This window comes from Podarcis tiliguerta (genome assembly GCF_965153285.1).
Source record: "Podarcis tiliguerta genome assembly, chromosome: 5".
In the NCBI taxonomy this organism is placed as follows: Eukaryota; Metazoa; Chordata; class Lepidosauria; order Squamata; family Lacertidae; genus Podarcis; species Podarcis tiliguerta.
The window spans coordinates 16191686-16214781 of NC_139538.1; the positions used below are offsets into that span (position 1 = coordinate 16191686).

The 23096-nt window shown below is 45.6% G+C and overlaps 2 protein-coding genes across 9 annotated transcripts in view; one reads left to right on the top strand and one right to left on the bottom strand.

The window, feature by feature from the left end:
* LOC310678249 (uncharacterized protein) overlaps nucleotides 1–23096 on the bottom strand; it is a 220409-nt gene that overhangs the window by 25546 nt on the left and 171767 nt on the right. For 7 of the 8 annotated variants that reach the window (XR_014511714.1, XM_083441844.1, XM_083441845.1 and 4 more), the window contains 5 exons: nucleotides 21425–21556; nucleotides 19193–19321; nucleotides 11051–11179; nucleotides 1919–2047; nucleotides 145–273 (listed from right to left, as the gene is read on the bottom strand). Coding sequence is in view for 7 of the 8 variants with exons in the window: in XM_083441844.1 (XP_083297970.1) it covers nucleotides 145–273; nucleotides 1919–2047; nucleotides 11051–11179; nucleotides 19193–19321; nucleotides 21425–21556 (648 nt within the window). In the remaining variant the exon portion in view is untranslated. The remainder of the gene's footprint in view (nucleotides 1–144; nucleotides 274–1918; nucleotides 2048–11050; nucleotides 11180–19192; nucleotides 19322–21424; nucleotides 21557–23096) is intronic. The other variant, XM_083441846.1, reaches the window with a different exon arrangement.
* On the top strand, nucleotides 20150–20557 carry LOC310678481 (acyl-CoA-binding protein-like). Its single transcript, XM_083442485.1, has one exon. It carries the CDS (start codon nucleotides 20227–20229, stop codon nucleotides 20452–20454), a length of 228 nt encoding a protein of 75 aa, XP_083298611.1. The 5' UTR covers nucleotides 20150–20226; the 3' UTR covers nucleotides 20455–20557.

Consider the following 23096-nt stretch of genomic DNA (forward strand, 5'->3'; position numbering starts at 1 on the left):
ACCTTCAGCTCTGCTTAGATCGAGTTTAACCAATGTAGGTTTATTGCTAGTGTACTGTTACTCACCCAAGCCCTTTGGGGACGAGCCATTATATGAACTGAAATGAATATGGAAGCAATATTGACAATATTTTCTCCAATTTACCCAGTTCACAGGCTATTCCGGTCCAACCTTTGGGGCATAGGCACTCTCCAGTCGCGGGATCACAAGTAGCCTGGTTTTGACAGATGCAATGCTGCAGGCAGTCCTTACCATACAGACCCGGAGGGCAGGCTGTGGACAAGAATATATTTTAGCTTAGCATGAAAGGACCGTCACTAAAATTGTGCATAGGAGTCATTTTAAAAAATGAGGATGAGGCATGTTCTGCATTCAGCTGTTGCAAAGGACGCTTTTCGTACCTCATGGGTTCAAGAGTGCCATTAAGGGAGACCACCGTAGGGAGCTGCCCTTGCTCACTATTATTCCTCAGGAATTTCTTGTTATGGGGGCATGAAAAGCATGTTCATAACTGCCTATATAAACCACATGTCTGAAACCCCACAGAAAAAGTCCTGAAACCATTTTGTCCCTCCCAAATTGACCTCAAATATTTCTCTGCAAGGTTGAAGTAAAATGGAAAAGCCCCCCCATTGTCTTTTCGTTCACAAAACCTGTCTTAAGGGTATGTCTGTGTATGAATAGGGTGAGCCTGTGACCTGGCTCAGGAACTAAGTATTTGTCATTACAAAAAACTGGCCAGGCTCCCCAGGGTATCCAGTCAAGTGATCATTAACTGGTAACCTGCCAGACAGGAGATAAACAACGCACTCAGATTTCTGTTGTAGACCGCCTTTTCTGTGATGTAGGTATGATGTTTGTGGGGGGTGGTCTTGGGTTACACCCCTTCTGTGATGTAGGTATGATGTATGGAGGGGTGGGAAGGTGGGGATGCAATCCTGGCATCCAATGAAATGTGGGCATATGAGAGGTGGGGAAATGTTCAGTGTAAAAAGTTGTAACATGACCAGATCAAAAGTATTTGGGTCAAACTAATATAATTTAGTTTCGTTGGGCTGATGCTGCTGTCTTTTCTCCCGTTAACAGGGACAATGATGGCATGGGGCATGCCTCTACCATTTTGTCCAGCCTCTTTTCCTGCTCTTTTGGATGTGGCAGACATTTTGCATTATGCCGCACCCCTATGACGGCCAATTTGTGCTTGTAACACTTTCTCAAAATTCCAGATGGTCCCACTAGCCCAGAAAAGTTGATGACTTCTGATCTAATGTAAAAGGGTCCCAGTCAGACTGCTGACTGACATGTGAATCTCCTACCTGCAGGCAGTGTTTTTATGCATTAAAAATGGCATCCCTACCTGCTGTCACAAGTGGTACAGGCTATTTTACTACCTTAAGTTTCTACCATCTCATTGGGGTCGTGGGTGGTGCTGTGGTCTAAACCACAGAGCCTCTTGGGCTTGCTGATTGGAAGGTGGGCAGTTTGAATCCGTGCGATGGGGTGAGTTCCCGCTGCTCTGTCCCAGTTCCTGCCAACCTGGCAGTTCAAAAGAACACCAGTGCAAGTAGATAAATAGGGAAGGTAAACGGCGTTTCCATGCGCTCTGGCTTCTGTCACGGTGTTCCGTTGCACCAGAAGCGGTTTAGTCATGCTGGCCACATGACCCAGAAAGCTGACTGTGGACAAACGCCAGCTCCCTTGGCCTGAAAACGAGATGAGCACCGGACCCATAGTTGCCTGTGACTGGACTTAACCATCATGGGGTCCTTTGTCTCTTTTACCTTTCCATCTTATTCTACTGCATATGAAGACCAGACCTTTGTTTTAAATTTGGGTCTAGTTTGGCCAAACAATAGATCAAGACCACCTTAATCTATTGTTTGGCCAAACCAGGCCCAAATTTAAATCCACAATGTACCTTCCTGACAGATTGGTCCTCTCCATCCAGCTGTGCATATGCATGTCCCAGTGATGTGGTCACAGAGTGCTGCGTTCTTACAATTGCAACGCTGACGGCAGCTTTGTCCGTAAGTGTTAATGTGACAAGCTGGAGAGAGGGAAAGAGAGAAAACGAACCATAAAGCCCAATCACGAGACATCAAAGGACACATCAAATTCATTTGGAACTCAATTCAAGGAAAATAAAGAGAGGAAACCGATTCGGGATGGGCGATACTTTCAAGTCACGCACATGTGTTTGTATATTCATTGCGACCGACAAAGAGACCCGCAAATATGTATCATCATAACACAATTTGAATGGTGATTTCTTTTCTTTTCTTAGAAAGTAACAATTGGAATCATTTGCGTGATAGATCAGCTGTCTTCTTCCAACAGAATGTCTGGGTATAAAACAAACTGCCACAGCCAGTCTGACGGGCTGTTTGTTTGGAAGCTCTTCTGCAAAGCCCAGCTTTTTCTTTATTGCTTCTGGCAGAATCGCTGTAATACCAAATGAGGCTGATATGCTATCAGGCCCCTCTCAAAGGGATGAAGCAAAGGTGATATGGTCAAGTCTTGGGTTCCTGCTCTGCACAAATAAACTAAAATTTGCAAATACAGCACCAACTCCTCTCAAAAAACAAACCATGCACATCTTTGCACCAAGTATCCAAAGGAACATTTCGTGTGAAACTGCATAATTTGCATGCTTTATTCTGATTTCCCATTGCAGATTTTGCCATCTTTGTTTGAAAGGTGGGCATGGAGGTACCAGTGGCAGTTCAGTATTCTTTTGTCTCTTCTTTTTTATCACCACTGCTCAGAGCAGGAAGAAAAAGTCTGATCTGGTAGAATGCCGAGAGCTGTTTTATCCAGAGTCAGACCTGTGGCCTAATGCATGGAAAGAGAGCTGGGTTTACTGGACCTTTGGTCTGATACAACATTGCAATCCTACCTTTTCTCCCTCATACATGACTCTGTGTGGCTCTACGTATGCAGATATATGTAGTGTATATCTGGTGCTCATGTTTAAACTTAACATGTGTTGCCAGCTGCCACAAGGTAAAGGTGGCATCCATTCCTGCTGTAAGTCTGATAGTACCATACACGCATCTGCAACCATTTCAAAAATGTGGATAATGGGAGCATGACACAAATTTGCATCACTACGTGATTGGGCACTGTGAGCAAATATAAAGCTGATTTACACAATACACAATGTGTATTGAACTACTGTGTGGTTCCATGTACCCCATGGTAGGTAAAACGGTAAATGTAAAGGACCCCTGGACGGTTAAGTGGTTAAGTCTTGTCAAAGGCAACCATGGGGTTGTGGTGCTCGTCTCGCTTTCAGGCCGAGGGAGCCAGTGTTTGTCCGCAGACAGCTTTCCAGGTCATGCGGCCAGCATGACTAAACCACTTCTGGCACAACACAACACCATGACGGAAGCCAGAGTGCACGGAAATGCTGTTTAGCCACAGCAGGATCTATTTATCTACTTGCACTGGTGTGCTTTTGAACTGCTAAGTTGGTAGGAGCTGGGACAGAGCAACGGGAGCTCACTCCGTCGCAGGGATTCAAACTGCCAACCTTCCAGTTGGCAAGCCCAAGAGGCTCAGAGGTTTAGACCACAGAGCCACCTGCATTCCCTCCCATGGTAGGACAATAAGCAATCACTGTATGTAAACAACTGATGACACCCATGTGAATGGGTCAGAAAATGGGGAGGATTCCTCCTGCTTTCATTGACCTTTTACTTTTCTCCTTGGGTCAATGGTTTGGGGCTATCAGAGAGAAAAAAAGACAGACACAGCAATTGTCTGAGGTCACACATCTATGACTTGGGTAGGGATCCTGAACGTTCCTGACTTCTATTTAAGGTTTTCTTTTCTATATTTTTCTGGCTTATGTCCCTGCTCTGCAGCAAGGGATGTAGGATGCTGGCTTGAGCCATCTGTTCTTTCTCTTCCACATCCTCTGGGCATGGCTGGCAGGTGAACTTCCTGCTGGCCATGCCCCAACTCAGCAAGGCCTGCCATGACAGATGCAGAACTTCTGGTACTTTAGACAGCTGAACAAATGCCTTTGGGTGCCCTCTAGAGTACTAGACAAGAACAGCTGGTTCTGCCAAAGAGATGTGCAAGAAAACCTATCTTCATTGTGTTGCACTGAGCCATCACTGACTCACTTTGATCCAAGGCTGCTGGCCAGAGTTCAGCTCTGGAACCTATTGAAATGCTGGTCCTCAACTGCGGAACATCATTGTCACTCTAACTAATGATGAATTCACTCTCAGGGTGCCAACAACACAGTAACCAAGGGCACCTAGCTGGAAGAGAGAGGTATCAGCGCGCTCAATGTAACTCGTAAGTTTGCAGAAGTACAAAAGGTTGTTAAAAATCAGGACCCAAAATAGCGCAATAAAGATTGGGCATGCTTAGTAGGCACAAAACACTGCAACTGACATTTCACACATGCACACATACTCCGAGAAAAGTGTTTTAGTGCTAATTTTAAAAAAAACCTGATTAAAAAAAGCACATGCACACACCCCTTTTCCACTTAATGCCCATTTAAAAATAAATGTCATTGCAAAGGGCTTTTCCTCCATCGTTTCCTTCAAAGCCTCATTGTGTTCTATTCAAGTGCTATTTTGTATTGAATGCAACACACTTGTATTTAAGCAGTATTTCATTTATTTGTTTTATGTAAGAATTATGGTGTTTTAATGCAGATTAAAGGATGGATAGGTATGAAAAATTAAACAGGATAATAAAATTATGCACACGGTAAAGGTCACTGCGTGCTGAATTGGAAAATACCCACCTGCCTGATTTGTCAATACACAGATTGTTTGAAAAGGCAGAACAATAGCAGCATGGGCAACCAAACCTATAGAGTTTGTGCTACTCTTCTATTCTGCAAATGGATGTCTGGCAATAGGGTGTTTTGTCTTGTCTTTTTTTAAAAAAAAGCTTTTTGGCTGGGGTGGTTAAAACTGGATTAAAAAGGGGTAAGGGGGAAAAAAGAGCACTTTTACTTTTATTATTTATTACCTTTGTATACCACCCGTCATCCATAGATCTCAGGGTGGTTCACATATGTTTTATTGCATGTGTGAAGAGCACAGAACTTGTCTGGAAGCACTCTAAGAGGCCAGGTAAGGCAGGGAGGTCTCAGCACCTAACTTTCAGAAATTAACCACTTAGTGGTGAAATATGGTCTGAAGCTCAACATCAACAAAACAAAGATCATGGCCACTGGGCCCATCACCTCCTGGCAAATAGAAGGGGAAGAAATGGAGGCAGTGAGAGATTTTACTTTCTTGGGCTCCATGATCACTGCAGATGTTGACAGCAGTCATGAAATTAAAAGACGCCTGCTTCTTGGGGAAAAAAGCAATGACAAACCTAGACAGCATCTTAAAAAGCAGAGACCATCTTGCCAACAAAGATCGTATAGTTAAAGCTATGGTTTTCCCAGTGGTATGTATGGAAGTGAGAGCTAGACCATAAAGAAGGCTGATCGCCGAAGAATTGATGCTTTTGAATTATGGTGCTGGAGGAGACTCTTGAGAGTCCCGTGGACTGCAAGAAGATCAAACCTATCCATTCTGAAGGAAATCAGCCCTGAGTGCTCACTGGAAGGACAGATCCTGAACCTGAGACTCCAGTGCTTTGGCCAAATCATGAGAAGAGAAGATTCCCTGGAAAAGACCCTGATGTTGGGAAAGATGGAGGACACAAGGAGAAGGGGACGACAGAGGACAAGATGGTTGGGCAGTGTTCTTGAAGCTACCAGCATGAGTTTGACCAAACTGCAGGAGGCAGTGGAAGACAAGAGTGCCTGGCGTGCTCTGGTCCATGGGGTCACGAAGAGTCGGACACGACTGAACGACTAAACAACAACAACATTAGTGGTGAAGCAAAGGCCAGGTGTGGATATTTAAGACAGGGCAGAACCAGATGTTAGAAGGGTGATGCAGGTGATGTCGAATACAGCCGCTGCCTCTATCCTGCTCCCCCTCCTCTGGTAGCACCTAGTAACGCAAAATGTGACATCACAGCATCCCATCCCCAGCAAGCTGCTGTCCAAGGACATGAAACTGCAGGGAAGAGAGTACAACCCCAGAGCATGGTCATATCATGCTACGTGTTGAATAAATGCTATGGAGAAAAGGAGAGGAGGATATATGTTCTTAAAACATCTAACCCGGCCTCAGATACAAGCATTAGTGGCTTCTATTGTCCCGAAAGCTGAATCAGCCATTTTCGCGTCTTCTGAATTCTTCAGTCCAAGTAAGCCCTGGCTACGAGTGAAGCTCATCCATGTTGCAGCCGTTTGTCTCGGTGCTTCAGACTTGCCCTGCAGGTGCTGGTGCCCTCTGCCTGCTAACCGAGCAAAAGGGGCTCGTTTATTTTATTCCCGCTTGTTGGCAAGTTCTCAGCAGATGGGTTGCATCCTCCCTTATCAATAATTTTGAAAAGCTTTTTCATTCACGCTGAGCAGCCTCCCTACGCCAGCGGCTTTTAATAGCATTAAGTCTTAGAGCAAATCAATTTCTGTCTCAATTATGCGCCAGTCTTGCGCTCCCCTCCAAACCTTTTACTTCTCTCTCTTAGGAGAAGATCTCTCCATCACCCGGCACTGCGAGGCCTGCATATAAATACGATGTTGTCGTGCGTTGCCAGAGGACCTGGAAGCGAGCCATCACCCGACCGCTTTAATAGCAACCTTTGGAAGAAACCAGCAGTGTCACCCGTGTATTACAAGGCATTACTGGCCAGTCTTTAAATCAAAGCGATGATTCATTGTTTAGCTAAGAGGCAAAGGGGGCTACCTTCTTTGCATTGTTGTTTGACCTTATCCCTTTAACTCGGAGGCAAACGAAGTTGCAAAGACTGTGGCACCTTAACTAGTGCACAGAATAAATCAAAGGTGGTGCAGAAAGCTTTAATGGTCCCATCACGCAAGGACAAATAGTGGGTTTTGGATACGAGTACAGTACACTTTGGTGGGAAGATGAAGGAGACAGGCATGGCTTAAGATGAAGGGTTTTGTTTCTTAATTAAACTTAATATGTGGAAACAAAGCTTGCAGGGCCTTTTAAAAAAAGAAAATGAAATAAATCGTCCAGAAACATCAGTCAAAGACTAAGCTGATTGATTGCTAACTTCACAAATGTTTGGAAAGTCACAGCAAATGGTCTGTGACTGAAGAAAAGTTATCACCGTTCTGATTTGGTAACAGCCTGGTCTCTTAGACGAGGTAACACAATAGGCCCATATTTCACCAGACCTAGAGGGCAGCTACAGAGGTGAAAAACCTTCCTCTTGAGTAGCTCTGCTAACAAATGATGAGAGTAAAGTGTCCACTGAGCAACTGCAGAATGTGGTGTGTCGTGGTGAGCTTTCAAGTCGAACGGTTTTCAAAAGCGAAGTTCCGGCCCTCACCACCAAGGAAGAAAACCTGACAACCTTCTTAAGAGTTACCTGCTGGAGGCTTGGAAACAAGGCCACATAATGCCTTCTGTTACATGGAGAATACAGAGAATTTGTGCTCTGCACTCTACAAAGCTGGCTTCAGTTTTTTGGGAGCCCTTGGACACCTTTGCCTAGGGAAGGTGCTCTTACTCTTTCTTGGGGCAAGTGGTGTAGAGATGGCCAATTTGGGGCAAGAGGTCCACTGACTTAAAAAGCTGGCCGGTCTCCTGAGCCATCATATTACAGCTTATGTAGCACATTTATATGTGTACAGCTTAGAGAAATCAGAGACAACATTTATTTATTTGTTGAATTTATATTCTCACCCTTCTGCTTGAAGGAGCCCAGGGTGGCATCTTGTTGTTGTTGTTGTTTAGTCGTCTAGTCGTGTCCGACTCTTCGTGACCCCATGGACCAGAGCACGCCAGGCACTTCTGTCTTCCACTGCCTCCCGCAGTTTGGTCAAAAACCCTTCTCACCCTTCTGCTTGAAGGAGCCTAGGGTGGCATCAATAATGCCTTAATGCTCATCAATGATGTCTTAAGTGGGCCTTGCACCAGGGAGGAACCAAGATGGCAGCACTGATTCCAAGTAGTTGGGCTCTGACAACTTCCCTACATGACTAAAAAGATTCCTGCATTGCAAGGATGACCCTTGTGGTTTCTTCCAACCCTACAATTATAGGATGCTAAGACCTGATGTCATATATGATGTGAGATGTGGGTCAGGAAAAGACAGGCTTGGATGGAAGGGGCTGTTGATAGCACTTGGGAAAGTACTAAACTTGGGAAACATACAGGCAAACAGTCATTCATTCATTCATTCACGGAATCTTTTCAGTCACTTTCTATTGGCCAGAGCAACCCAAAGCAACTTGCAATCAAACAAGCAGATAGACCAAGTGTCACCTGATGTATTTGCGACATCAAGTGATTGAAAGGTGGCATCATACTTGGCCCACGGCTGTGTGTGGAGTTAAGGATCTGGCCTACCAGCCAGATCCAGTTTTCTTATAAAGGTTGGGCTACATAGATGTTCCGCCGAAGAATTAATGCTTTCGAATTATGGTGCTGGAGGAGACTCTTGAGAGTCCCATGGACTGCAAGAAGATCAAACCTCTCCATTCTTAAGGAAATCAGCCCTGAGTGCTCACTGGAAGGACAGATCCTGAAGCTGAGGCTCCAATACTTTGGCCACCTCATGAGAAGAGAAGACTCCCTGGAAAAGACCCTGATGTTGGGAGAGATGGAGGGCACAAGGAGAAGGGGACGACAGAGGACGAGATGGTTGGACAGTGTTCTCAAAGCTACAAACATGAGTCTGACCAAACTGCTGGAGGCAGTGGAAGACAGGAGTGCCTGGCATGCTCTGGACCATGGGGTCACGAAGAGTCGGACACGACTAAACGACTAAACAACAACACATAGATGTTCAAGGGGAGGGAAGGCAGTGATGTTTCCTTCTGCCAGCAGTCCATTACCCCACCTTCAGGAATAAGTTAGGAGGAAGATTAAAAATAAAAATAAAGTCCTGGTGCATACACCTCCCTTTGGACTCAGAATGCTAATTACAAACTCAATGCAAACAGAAATGCCAGAAACTGTCTTCTTATAACATTTGTCCATCTAGCTCAATACTGCCTACTCTGACTGGCAGTGGTTCTGTTGGATCTCAGAAGTCTTTCACATCCCTTGCTACCTGTTCCTTTTAACTAGAGATGCTGCCAAAGCTGCATCCAGGACCTTCTGCATGCAAAACACGTGCTCTTCTATCACGGACATGTAATCATATATCTTGATCTCTGTATTGTTGCCGGCATCTGTCTGTCTCGGGAGAGAAGTAGAGGATTGTGCCTCTGGGGGTGAAGTCAAATTGTCGGAAGGTTACGCCACCTGCTGCGGCTATAGAGACTGGTATGGGACACGTTTGGTTGCATGTAATCTATCTACTACTGTGAATTATCTTCTATAAAAAAATGGATGTAAACTTGTTTTGCCTGGCACTGATGGAGCACACCACGACCAGTTTATTATATCCTTTTCTCAGTAGGTGTTGCTGTGGAGGGGTACAGAGCTTTTGCTAGCAGGGCACAGTGCTGGTGCCTTTTAGCTGCAAAACCCATTATGAATACATCAGGTGCATTGGTTTGAGCCTGCAAGAACTCATGCTCTTACTACAGGATGGGGCAGTAAGTGATATAGCCTTAATCTTCCCCTTGATCCACTTATTTCTCAGAGGCATAATGGCTTTGTTGAATATTCTGTAATGATAGAAGCAAGTTCTGGCAGAGAAGATTTTGCACACAGCAGCAACCAAACACGCCAAGCCGACTCACAACATCAACTCGGTGGGCATCGTGCCTCAGTTTCAAGCCATGTTTACCTTGGAGGATCCAGCTGTTCTCCATTGTTTATGTATGGCAAATGCTTAAATTGTTTTTTTTGTTTAGGAAAGGCCATAGCTAAACTTGTCCATCAAGAGAATGCATCAACAGAATAAGCATAACCAATTATTGCAGAAGAGAAGTGTTATTGTTACATTCTGTCTACATCAAATGATAAATTCAGACAAAGATCTTCCACGGAAGAGATTGATTTGCACAACTGTCACACTGTTGGATCCATGTGGAACTGGCTTATGAAACTGATCTATCCGCTAAAGAGTTTTTTGTATCCAAGATTCCTTCCCACAACCCATTTCCATTCAGATCCCAGCATACTGTGATTTCAAAGCCAATGCGCCAAGGGACTATCTGCTGTTCAATTGACCCCTCCCCCCCTCTATCTGGTGGAACGCTCTGTCACAAGAGACCAGGGCCCTGCGGGACTTGCCATCTTTCCGCAGGGCCTGCAAGACAGAACTGTTCCACCAGGCCTTTGGCCAGGGCACAGCCTGACTCCCTCCATTGGCAATCTTCGCAGAGCTCTGGCCCAATGGCTGCCAGTGGCTTGAATTAATTAATTTTATAATGAATGATTTTAGAGTGTTGTTTGTACTGTTTTATTGTTGTTAGCCGCCCTGAGCCCGGCTTCGGCTGGGGAGGGCGGGATATAAATAAATTATTATTATTATTATTATTATTATTATTATTATTATTATTATTGCCATAGAAGTAGATTTGGATAACCTGTGGATGTGGGGATTAGCAAAATGTAGGAGACAACTGTTGCAGCCAACATGTGGTAATAATTTCAAATAGCTAGACCATCATACAATAATTGAATCATCATAACCTTATGAATCAACCCTTGCTATTTTTTATTTATGTAAAAAAGGAAGAAATATACTCTACAGCTGTTGTCAAGTGTTTTATGCACGCATAAGCAACAGCACATACACATCAAAGTTAACTTGCTCATCGTCTTCCCAGCAGCTTGCAGCCTGCTTATTAAACTTGGGAGGAGCACAAAAATGAAGATTTGGGGTTCCACGGGCGAGCTCTTGGAGGGGAATGCCCCCCAAAATCATGAAAAATATGATGTATAATCATGGTGCTTGCATGCAAACAACCATTCTGCATAAATCACGCTGCACGCACAGATCTGCATCTGCACACAGATCTGGTATGTACACACGGATGAGTTTGGTGAGATTTAGAGAGTCGCTTTCTCATTAGTATACAAACCTTGCTCACAGCTGGGCCCGATCCAGCCAGGGAGGCACTGGCAGGTTCCATCGATGTGATTGCAGACAGCTCCATTCTTGCAGTCGCACACCTGGTGACAGTCCAGCCCAAAAAAGCCATCTGGACAAGCTGAAGATGGAAAATGATGAGATGGTGATACTCATTTGTGTATACATCTATCTATCTGGCAAGCAATATTCGCCTTCCCCGAAACCGAGCTTTTAGGAAGTAACAGGGGAATGCACACATTTACGTTTTAGTTAAGAGCTGATCCAAGAGTCTGTCTCTTGCACCGGAGGCAAAGCGGTGCTTGGACTGTAAAACTGGCCTCCCTCAGCATGAAAATGTATAAATAACATATTTGATGCTAGCCAGAAAATTATGCTGCTGAAAGAATAGCACGGAACGTCTAGTCAGATACTGATTCAGTCATGACCCACCATGCTGAACACAATTCACTAGTCAGACATTTCACTTGATGGGTCACAAATGAGATCAGCACTCCAACCCAATCCACAATGTTTCAAAGGAAGTCCAGGTGATAGTGTGTTGTGACCATGCCAGTGAATTACTCATCAATTGAGCATGTTAAGCTCTAGGGTTTCCAACAGATCATCCATAACGAAAACAAGTAACACTCCAGCAGAGGGCACAATAATATAGGTACAACATTTCACATGTGGTGGATGCGTGAACATATAAAGCCCTTCTGGGAGAGGGTATTTACAGAAATAAGCTATAATACATATGAAATGTGTCAGTTTGCATTTCTTAGGACAGAAAGTATTGATCTGATGTGTAGAGATCTTTCCTATTTAATTAATTCAAGAGGGTTCTGGAAGCTTCTCTGTATGAAAGAAGCAAGCAGAAGGTTTGTGATGTTTGGGTTATACCTTCAGAGAAGCTGAGGACAGATGGCTTAAACTGGTTCTGTTATCTCTTCTGCCAAGGTCATGCTGACTATAAAAGTAAGGCCAGAAGGAGCCAGGGTTTCACTTTATCTCTTTTCCTTCAGGTGTGATGGTCTGTACATAGTATGCTTAGTGTTAAAGTTTTGACTTACTATAAGTTATTGTAGGTTTAAGTTAAGTCTGCTGCAACTGGATTTCTTACGGACAGTGCCAATCCTGAATGTATTGGATTTGTGACCATTATGCCTTCAGTAGCAGTAAAGCTCTGCTGGATGAAATATTAACTGCCTCTGGTCTGTTTTTGGGGAATCCTGCAATCTGTTTAAGTTTTTACTCTGCTCACTATATGCTGGAATCTGCTCTGGATCAATACTGAGTAGAATTTCCATGACATGTGAAATGTACCCCAGGTTTGGGATTGTTAGCTATTTTTAAAGAAGGGAAATCTGACCTTTGCTATGAAGAACTAATTACTTTTCTTTTAGTAGCAGCACACCTACAAATGGCACAGAATTGAAAAGGATTGGAATATCTTCCTCAGAGCCTCCTTCCTTGGAGGTTTTTAAGCAGAGGTTTAGTTGGCCATCCGTCATGGATGCTTTGGGGTTACCTTCCAATTCTACAGTTCTGTGATCCTATGATCTGTGTATCTCTCATTGGAAACAGAATATATGGCCTATTGCTGTATCAGAAAAATTAACCAAGAGATTACATGCACTGAATAATACAAATGGTGTATATGATTTTGTTGAAATATGGCATCCTTTTATAAAATCCTTTACTGATTACCCTCAAGAATGGCAACTACTGAAATCACAGGCTGGACTCTGGCAGACTTAACTAGATTGATCCGTCCTGGAGTGGGGAGAGTTGTTGTATATTGTAAATCAATAAAACCATATTAAATAAATAATAAAGAAAACAAGTAACACTCCATCATGGTCTGCTCCCGTGTCTTTAACTGCAACTTAATATGCACAAATCAACAGGTGATTTTTTAATTGCATGGAGAGAACCAGCAAATATTGACACATCAAAGCTCCTGTTTATGGCATAGCTGTGGTGGCTGGTTGAAATCATGGCAACCTTAACAGGCTCCCATATGGTAAATCTTCTTACTTGCTCCAAACATTTTGGGGAGGGGGAGTTAGGCTCTGTTTTTCTATTCACCCCATGTGTTGTGAGAGATCACTTGGGAGAAAGGCAGGATATACCGTATTTTTTGCTCCATAGGACGCACCCGACCATAGGACGCACCTTGTTTTAGAGGGGGAGAACAAGAAAAAAAAATTCTCCCCCTCTCTGCTCAGCGCCCCTTCAGCGAAGCGGCAGGAGACACAGAGCCCCTTACATTTCTCCTACTGCTTGACTGAAGGGGCGCTGCGCACTCTCCCTCTCTGCTGAAGCCAAGAGAGTCTTGCTCTCCTGGCTTCAGCAAAAGGAACCGGAAGCCTCCAGAGCGCAGCACGAGTTCCTGCTGCGCTCCAAAGGCTTCAGGGATAGCCACCTCTCCCCTCCGAGGCCATGGAGAGGCAATGGGATGCTCCTTCACTGCCGCTGACATTTGGGACAAATGTCGGCTCACCCTCCTTCTTGAGCTTGGCAGGCGGCAGCCCTGGCAGGAAAAATGGGGACATTCTGGGATCAGATCAGGAGCCGGGATGGCTTTTGTAATTCTGGGAATGTCCCTGGGAAATCGAGACACTTGGAATGGAATGGGAATGGCGTGCTTGCAGATGGTGCCTCCAGGAAGGTTAGTATCAAGACCACTGAGCATGTTCCCCAACCTCTAATAGTGTTTACCTATCCTATTCTGGCACTAGTGATGAATGGAAGTGAGAGCTGGACCATAAAGAAGGCTGATCACCAAAGAATTGATGCTTTTGAATTATGGTGCTGGAGGAGACTTTTGAGAGTCCCATGAACTACAAGAAGATCAAACCTATCCATTCTTAAGGAAATCAGCCCTGAGTGCTCACTGGAAGGACAGATCCTGAAGCTGAGGCTCCAATACTTTGGCCATCTCATGAGAAGAGAAGACTCCCTGGAAAAGACCCTGATGTTGGGAAAGATTGAGGGCACAAGGAGAAGGGGACGACAGAGGACGATATGGTTGGACAGTGTTCTCGAAGCTACTAACATGAGTCTGACCAAACTGTGCGAGGCAGTGAAAGACAGAAGTGCCTGGCATGCTCTGGTCCATGGGGTCACGAAGAGTCGGACACGGCTAAACAACAACAACAACAACATGGCTAAGTGGGGATTTGAACCAGGCCTTCCAAGCCCTAGTCTGACACACCAAGCCAGCGGTTCTCGACCTGTGGGTCCCCAGATGTTGTTGGACTACAACTCCCATCATCCCTGAGCTCTGGCCTTGCTAGCTAGGAGTGATGGGAGTTGTAGTTCAACAACATCTGGGGACCCACAGCTTGAGAAAGGCTGCTCTAAGCATTACACCACATTCAGGCGGTGGCACACTATGGCTTCACCTTTGTTTTGTTCCCTGAAAAGGAATATGACTGCTGAAACAGGAGGGTTCCAACTATTTGATCCCTTCTGAAATTGCTCCCCGCATCTGTAAATCCCAAAGTAGGTAAGCTCATCTTTGCATGCGATATGAAACAAATTTCTTCCTCATTCCTACCAGCAACTTATTTTTCTCCTTTGTCTTTTAAAACTCTGGCCATAAGGAACAGGCAGGCTAGCTCACTGCTTTTTCGTTTTTCACTTGAGCTGAATAAAGTTTATTGTGATACTGCTGGTGTTAAGATTTATTTATTTTGTATCCTAGGGGAAACAAAGAGCTTCCTGGGTATTTTTTGTCAAAGTTGCAAATTGGCCTTGTTTCCACTAGAGGGCACCACAGGTACACACACAAAAATTGCAATTTGCTCAGATACTAAAACACAGGCATTTGACTTCTCCTTATGTACTTGCCTTACAAAGTAACATAACAAGAACAAAAGATTTAGTGTGGGAGTTACAACTCCCTAAAATGCTTTGCACTTACTCTATCCTGCTTCCACATCTATCTGCAAAGAATTTGTGTTTAAATCTGCACTTTGGAGTGTGTTTTCTTGCAAAGCATGTGTTCTATCCTAAAATACACATTTTGACATGATTTTGGTACTTCTTTTTAAAGCCAAGAATTGCACTGCAATGTTATATCAACGCCTGGTTCTGCATATTAGTCTGCGGAACTACAGACAGTGTCAATTTTGTATCAGAATTTGCAAAGAATTACTTTCCCAAGCGTCCCCACTGAGGAACTATTATGCGTATTCTGCGGAGTCCCACTGAGTTGCAGAACATTCTGCCAGGGGTCCTAAGAGTTCACAGTCTGTTCACATCAGATGCCAGGTAGGGAAGCTCCAAATAATTTAATCTCTGCATTTTTTAAAATATTTTTTTTTGCTACGATGCACACTACTCAGACCCCTACTGAGGATCATAACTTTGCTCTCCAGCAGATTTTGCCCTTCTCCAGTTTTTGGCAGCTTTAGTATATTAAAGAGGAAAAAAAATACGTATTCAAATATGTACATTGAGGCAATGCTTTTTTAAAAACAACAACTGTGGATCAATGCAAAAATCAGAAGCCGGGTGAAACATGCAGAAAAAGCAACAACAGACCATTAATAGATGTGTCCATTCCCAACGCCATTTGCTAGGCCTCACTACAACCCTGTATGAACAGTGATGCAGGACATAACCCTTCCATGTGGCTTTACATCTGGGCTGGAAAACCTAAGGCCTCTCCAGCTCTCTATTACCATGTTCTTTTGACTCTTTGTGAGTCGAGGACCCGCCACCCACTTGAGATAAATAAGACACAAGGAGACATGTACAGTGGTGCCTCGCAAGACGAAAAGAATCCGTTCCGGGAGTCTTTTCGTCTTGCGGTTTTTTCGTCTTGCGAAGCAAGCCCATTGACGGAGTAGCGCTATTAGCGCTATTGGCTAAAAAAGGGCTAAAAACGGCTTTTTTTAGGGGGGGGGATTAGCGGTTTTGCTGCTAAAATGCTTTTAGCAGCTTAGCGATTCAGAATAAGGGGTTTTGGAGCAAAAAAAAAAATTCGATTTTTTTTCGTCATTTTTCGTCTTGCGAAGCAAGCCCATAGGGAAATTCGTCTTGCGAAGCGCCTCTGCAGACGGAAAACCCTTTCGTCTTGCGGGTTTTCCGTCTTGCGAGGCATTCGTCTTGCGGGGCACCACTGTATTTAAGGTTAATGGGCTAAAGAAGGCCACAACTTTATTGGTTACAGCATGTGAGTGGTATTGGGTTAGGCACTGGATCAAACAATCTATACATGACTCCACCCCGCGCAGCAGGGAGTCATCCAAAGGTTAACAACCAGTGGGAGGAGCTTGTTGATGAAAATACAACGGGAAGCTTCCTCTGATGTCACCGGGGGTCGTGCCATGGCCCTAGCCACCAGCAGGGCATCGGACAGGATCCACAACCGCCAGATTCCTTTAAGGGAATGCCCAAACAAGGGGAGGGGAGGTGATGGCCATAACCTACCCTCTAACACACGACACATATTCCAATACTTAACCGCCAATACCCAAAAGTTGTGACGAATTGCTACGAGGTAGGTGAAAAACCATGAGGCTGGTGCTAATTCACCCAATGGGTAAAAATTCCTACCAGGCCCCCTGGGCAACCAGGGCAACCAACCAAAGTCCATAGCAAGGTCAGAAGCATAGGAAAAGGTAAAGGGACCCCTGACCATTAGGTCCAGTTGTGACCGACTCTGGGGTTGCGGCACTCATCTCGCTTTATTGGCTGAAGGAGCTGGCGTACAGCTTCCGGGTCATGTGGCCAGCATGACTAGGCCACTACTGGCAAACCAGAGCAGCACACGGAAATGCTGTTTACCTTCCCGCCAGAGTGGTACCTATTTATCTACTTGCACTTTGACGTTATTTCAAACTGGTAGGTGGGCAGGAGCAGGGACCATGCAACAGGAGCTCACCCTGTTGTGGGATTCAAACCGCCAACCTTCTGATTGGCAAGCCCTAGGCTCTGTGGTTTAACCCGCAGCGCCACCTGCGTCCCTAGGTCAGAAGCATAGGTATGAACTAAAGGGAGGGTGGGTGGGTGATCCGTCGTCTTCTGGGTGCACAATGTGGGCACGGAGCTGCCGTGGCCGTTTGAATGAGGCTAAACCCCGCCCCCCAAGCAAGTCCTATTGGCTGGCCCATGGGCGCGGCGCAGCAGCCAGGTAAGCTGACGCAGGGGGTCGAAGATGCCCCCCTGCCAACACGGGAACCAGCTCCCGCTCACACCCCTCCCCTCTGTTAAGAGGAGACACTTTCCCACACCGTGCTCCCCAAACACACCATCTCTTCCTGGGCCATGCCTCTCATCAGCACCACTTCCCACCCAGCTGGGGTGTTTTTGCCTGGCTGGAATATGTCCTTGAATTCTGATCATGAATCCTGGGTGGAAGGTGCAGAGGGGTTTGCAATTCTGTGTAGAAATTAGCCTACTGTACTGCTGTTCTGCCCTCTTTCGACTCTGGCCCTTTTCGCCCCTGGCATATGGCCTCCAGAAGCGAATATAGAACAAAGAATCAGAGAGTTGGAAGGGACCAAAGGGGTCATCTACTCCAACCCCCTGCAATGCAGGACTCTTTTGCCCAACGTGGGGTTCAAACCCACGCCCCTGAGATTAAGAGTGTCTTGCTCCACCGACAGAGCTATCCCAGCTGTCAACGGAGCCCTTGGGCTGAAAACAGCCCTCCCCCCGCGACCCTGATGTGCATTGCAAGGGAAGACAGGTAATTGTGGCAAGCTGTCTTTCAGAGAAGCTTGCCTGCCACCGCCAATCTTCTCACTGACTGCTGCTGAGCTTCTTGGGAATGAGTGTGAAATCTACTGTTAAAGGGTAACTCTTTAAAGGTCAGGTAAAGTTAAAGGGGACGCGGGTGGCGCTATAGGTAAAGGCCTCAGCACCTAGGGCTTGCCGATCGAAAGGTTGGTGGTTCGAATCCCCGCAGCGGGGTGCGCTCCCGTTGCTCGGTCCCAGCACCTGCCAACCTAGCAGTTCAAAAGCACCTCCGGGTGCAAGTAGATAAATAGGGACCACTTACTGGCGGGAAGGTAAACGGCGTTTCCGTGTGCTGCGCTGGCTCGCCAGATGCGGCTTTGTCACACTGGCCATGTGACCCGGAAGTGTCTCCGGACAGCGCTGGCCCCTGGCCTCTTAAGTGAGATGGGCGCACAACCCTAGAGTCTGTCAAGACTGGCCCATACGGGCAGGGGTACCTTTACCTTTAAAGTTAAAGGAGCCCCTGACCATTAGGTCCAGTTGTGACCGACTCTGGGGTTGCGGTGCTCATCTCGCTTTATTGGCCGAGGGAGCCGGCGTATAGCTTCCAGGTCACATGGCCAGCATGACTCAGACGCTTCTGGCGAACCAGAGCAGCGCACGGAAATGCCGTTTACCTTCTCGCTGGAGCGGTACCTATTTATCTACTTGCACTTTGACGTGCTTTCGAACTGCTAGGTTGGCAGGAGCAGGGGCCGAACAATGGGAGCTCACCCCGTCGTGGGGATTCAAACTGCCGACCTTCTGATCGGCAAGTCCTAGGCTCTGTGGTTTAACCCACAGCGCCAAAGAGGCTCAAGCTGCAATCCTGTGTACAATGATTTGGGGGTAAATGCCCTTGAACTCAGTGGGACTTTCTTACGATAAAATAGATGCATGGGGTTGCTAAATTAGTCTCTTTACATGGAATTGTCAGTTCCTTTTCTGCAGCATCTCCTCTGCCCACTCCTGTTTTATCTGCTGTTGAGGACAGCACTAATATAATCCGCTGGTAAATCTCCACTTAACCAGAGTGTGAAGCTAGTTAAACAATCCTGGTAAAAGGGGGGAAAAGGTTCTTTTTTGCTGCTACTAACTTAGGTTTTACTGCCATGGTAAAAACTGGAGGGAAGGAGGAGCTCTGCATGCAATCCCGGGATGTGATCCTGACCTCTTAACCACCATTAAGAGAATGGGCCTGTTTTGTCTTACCAAGTACATCACTGAGCTGGTAAATTATCCTAGGCTGTAGAGCTAATCAATAACATCTTTACAACAGACTGAAAATCTGCAGAAAACGTCGCTGTTGAGAAACGCATTGATATTAAAAGAAAGAAAGAAAGAAAGAAAGGAAGGAAGAAAGAAAGAAAGAAAGAAAGGAGACAGAGGGGAGGACAGAGAAGGGAGCGAGAAATACCTTTCTCACAAAAGGTTCCCATCCAGCCATCTGTACAAGTACAGGCTCCGCTCATGTGGTCACAGATCGCTCCATTTTTGCATTGGCAGCTATGTTTACAACTCAGGCCAAAGGTTCCCTTGGGGCATCCTGTGTACAGAGAACAAGAGACAAGCATTCGGGCGAAAATCAGGCACAGATATCAATCCTGGCTTTTCTTTGATCAGTTTAAACGGCTGCCTGTGCATGGGGGGGGGGGGGAATAATAATTTGCTTTTACAGAAATTGATTTTCAAATCAGCATGGAGAATAACTGTGCACCATTGTGGCTACTGCAATTCAGAGAGAGCCCAGGCAAAATACCGTATTGGCCTGAATATAAGCCGCAATCCCCCTCCAAATTCCGACCGTGAAAAGTTAAAGTGTGGCTTATACTCTCAGCCTTACAAAAACTGGCTTCTACAATATCGCTGCTGAAACAGACATATGGTAAAAGGGAACCAAAAAATGTTTTATTGCCGATTTGCGAGCTTGAGTGCATGCAGAATTGTAGCAATTGAATAGCGGTTTGCGATTTTAGCGATTGTACGGTAACTTTTGGGGGCTTGCAAGATCAAAGGCTTAAATTGGCTCGGAGTTACAATTCTACCAACCGCAGCCTGTAACCCAATTTTAAGGGAGCGGCTTATATTTGGGTATTGTCTCCCCCCCTTCTTGAATTTTAAAGGTGCTGCTTATTTGAGGGTGTGGCTTGTATTCGAGCCAATACGGTAGAAGATGCACAATTGGGTGGGTATCTCCACCTCCTGAGAGGCTTGCCTGAGAAAGGCAGAAAGTTTTTTCCATTCCTAAATGTAGGGATAGAGATTGTTTATTACTTTACATATCACATCATGCCAGTGTAGCATCTTAACCATTTGCAAGTATAAAATCAACTAAAAAATATGCACGCATAATTGCAAAACACTAAAACAGTTGAATAAGGAGATTCCAAGAACGGGTGCAGTTCACCCTTTTGTTGCATCGGAAGGAGGTCGCTGCGCGCTTCTGCAACCATGGCACAAGCAGAGTTTGAAAAAGCTGCAGAAGAAGTCAAGAAGCTGAAGACCCAACCAACAGATCAAGAAATGCTGGATATCTACAGCCATTACAAGCAGGCCACAGTTGGAGATGTAAATACAGACCATCCTGGGATGCTTGATTTCAAAGGCAAGGCCAAGTGGGATGCCTGGAATTCCTTGAAAGGAATGTCCAAAGAAGATGCAATGAAAGCATATATTTAAAAAGTGGATGATCTGAAGGAAAAGTATAGAATGCAATAAACCCCTTCCTTGCACGCCTTAAAATACAATCATGCCTTACTCTACTAACTTAAACTGTGTTACACAGTATGGCAGTGCCAAGACTTGATGCCACTTTCTATAATTAATAGCTGTGTAAATTTATTTCTAATGGTTTGTATAATAAACACTATCAATTTCAAAAAAAATAAAAATAAATAAGGAGGTTCCAAGTAGAAGGGAATACTTGTTTAAACAGGAGCGTCTTCAAGAGAGGGTGGAATGCCAATACTGATGGAGCCCCTTGCATTTCAGCACGGAGGGCCTTCCACAACATTGCCGCCAACAGTGAAAAAGCCCACCTCTGTGTTACCAGAAGCCAATAATCATCAGGCTGTGGCACAACTAACCAGGTTCCAGTTGCTGATCTTAATGCCCATTCTAGGCAATAAAGGGGCCAGCCTTCCCTAACCTAGTTCCCTCCAGATGTTTTGGACTACAACTTCCACCATCGCTGACCATTAGCCATGTGGGCTGGGGCTGATGGGAGATGGAGTCCAACACCCTTTGACCAGCACCTGGATAGGAAGGTTAATGAGGGCTATGCCAAGTTCCTATCCTGAAATACAGCCTAGAAATATAAAGAACAGAAATGGATAAATGCAGGCATTAACTGCCCAAGAGTACACTGGGGATGCAAAAAATAAAGCATTTTGATCATCCAGACATGAAATCTAATGGTCAGGCTAGCTATCCCTTCCAAACAACTATGAAAACAGACTCCTTCTTGGAGTACACATTTTAAGCAAATGCTTATACAGAGGTTGAAATCTGAGTCCTCCCAAGTGGACTTCCCCACAGCCTAAAAAACAAAACAAAAATAAACCAGCTTTCCTATAAGCACACAGCAGGAAAAACAGTTCCCACTCCTTTATTCTGAGAATTCTCCTCTTCGGCATGCTTAACATCTTACTCTGCTCACAACGCTTCCCAGTGTATCCTGCTTCGCAGAAGCAAACGCCAGTAACCGGGTTGCAGCTCCCATCACTGTTTCTGCAGTCGCAGGAGTTTCCACAGAGCTGTCCCCAGGAGCCAGAACCGCAAGCTGAAAAATAATACAGACTGTTACATGGCTGCCTGCAACAACAACAGCAAAGGCTTCCTGGGTTTGGGAGTCTATAAAGCAGCGATTGGGAACCTTTCCCTCTGAAGCATTCCCTTGTCAGGGGCTATATGGCTGGGACTGGTGAAGCTAGTGCCCAAAGTGGCTGGCTGGCTGGCTGGCTGGCTGGCTGGCTGGCTGGCTTGCTTGCTTGCTTGCTTCCTTCCTTCCTTCCTTCCTTCCTTCCTTCCTTCCTTGAGAGCCAGTGTGGTGTAGTGGTTAAGAGTGGTAGTCTCGTAATCTGGGGAACCGGGTTCCCGTCTCCGCTCCTCCACATGCAGCTGCTGGGTGACCTTGGGCTAGTCACACTTCTCTGAAGTCTCTCAGCTCCACTCACCTCACAGAGTGTTTGTTGTGGGGGAGGAAGGGAAAGGAGAATGTTAGCCGCTTTGAGACTCCTTAAAGGGAGTGAAAGGCGGTATCAAATCCAAACTCTTCTTCTTCTTCTTCTCCTTCCTTCCTTCCTTCCTTCCCTCCCTCCCTCCCTCCCCCTTTTGCTCTTTCACTTTCTGCTACCCCATTTATCTTTCTGCCAACTTTCTCTCTCCCTCTCTCTCTCTGCCATCTCCCCTTCTCTCCCAACCACCCTGCTCCTTCCAACCCAAACCCCCAGTAGGCTGCTGGAGAAGGGACATATCTCTCCTGCCAGATGTCAGATCCCTTTCAGGGGCTTCTGCAATCACACCCAGGAAACATGAAACGAGGTGGACAATTGGCCTTCAAGCTGCAGAAGAAGAGTTTGGATTTGATATCCCACTTTATCACTACCCAAAGGAGTCTCAAAGCGGCTGACATTCTCCTTTCCCTTCCTCCCCCACAACAAACACTCTGTGAGGTGAGTGAGGCTGAGAGACTTCAGAGAAGTGTGAGTGGCCCAAGGTCACCCAGCAGCTGCATGTGGAGGAGCGTAGACGCGAACCTGGTTCACCAGATTACGAGTCCACCGCTCTTAACCACTACACCACACTGGCTTCCCAGTGTTGCTGTGAAGTTAAGACCCATGTCAGAAACACCAAGGCAGAAGGCAGTTGTTCTTAGGTATCTGAAATTGCTGAGGGTGCAAGGCCTCACTAAGGAGCAAGTCCCAAAGAACACAGAAGAAGTGATGAGTGAGTGAACATGCACAAGTCTGCACTGCCAGAATTTTTTGTTATAAGCCACTCAGGTGATTAAAGGAAGAACATCTGTTAAAATCACTGTTGCGGCCCTCTCTGAGAAAGAGTCCATTGTGTGGGAGTAAGTCAGTAGGCCCTGCAAATATTCAGACTGTGCTTAGTTCCAAATGCGCCCAGTTTCAGCACCTCTCAGGTGGCACCACTGCCATTCTAAGAGACTGGGGGAGGTGTTCGTGGCACCTCTTTTTATAGAAAAATAACACTGAGCATCACACACAGAACACTATGACTAAAATAAAAAGGGTGGAGGCTTTAGCTGAGATTCCTGCATTGCAGTTTAGATGACCTTTGGTGTTCCTTCCAACTCT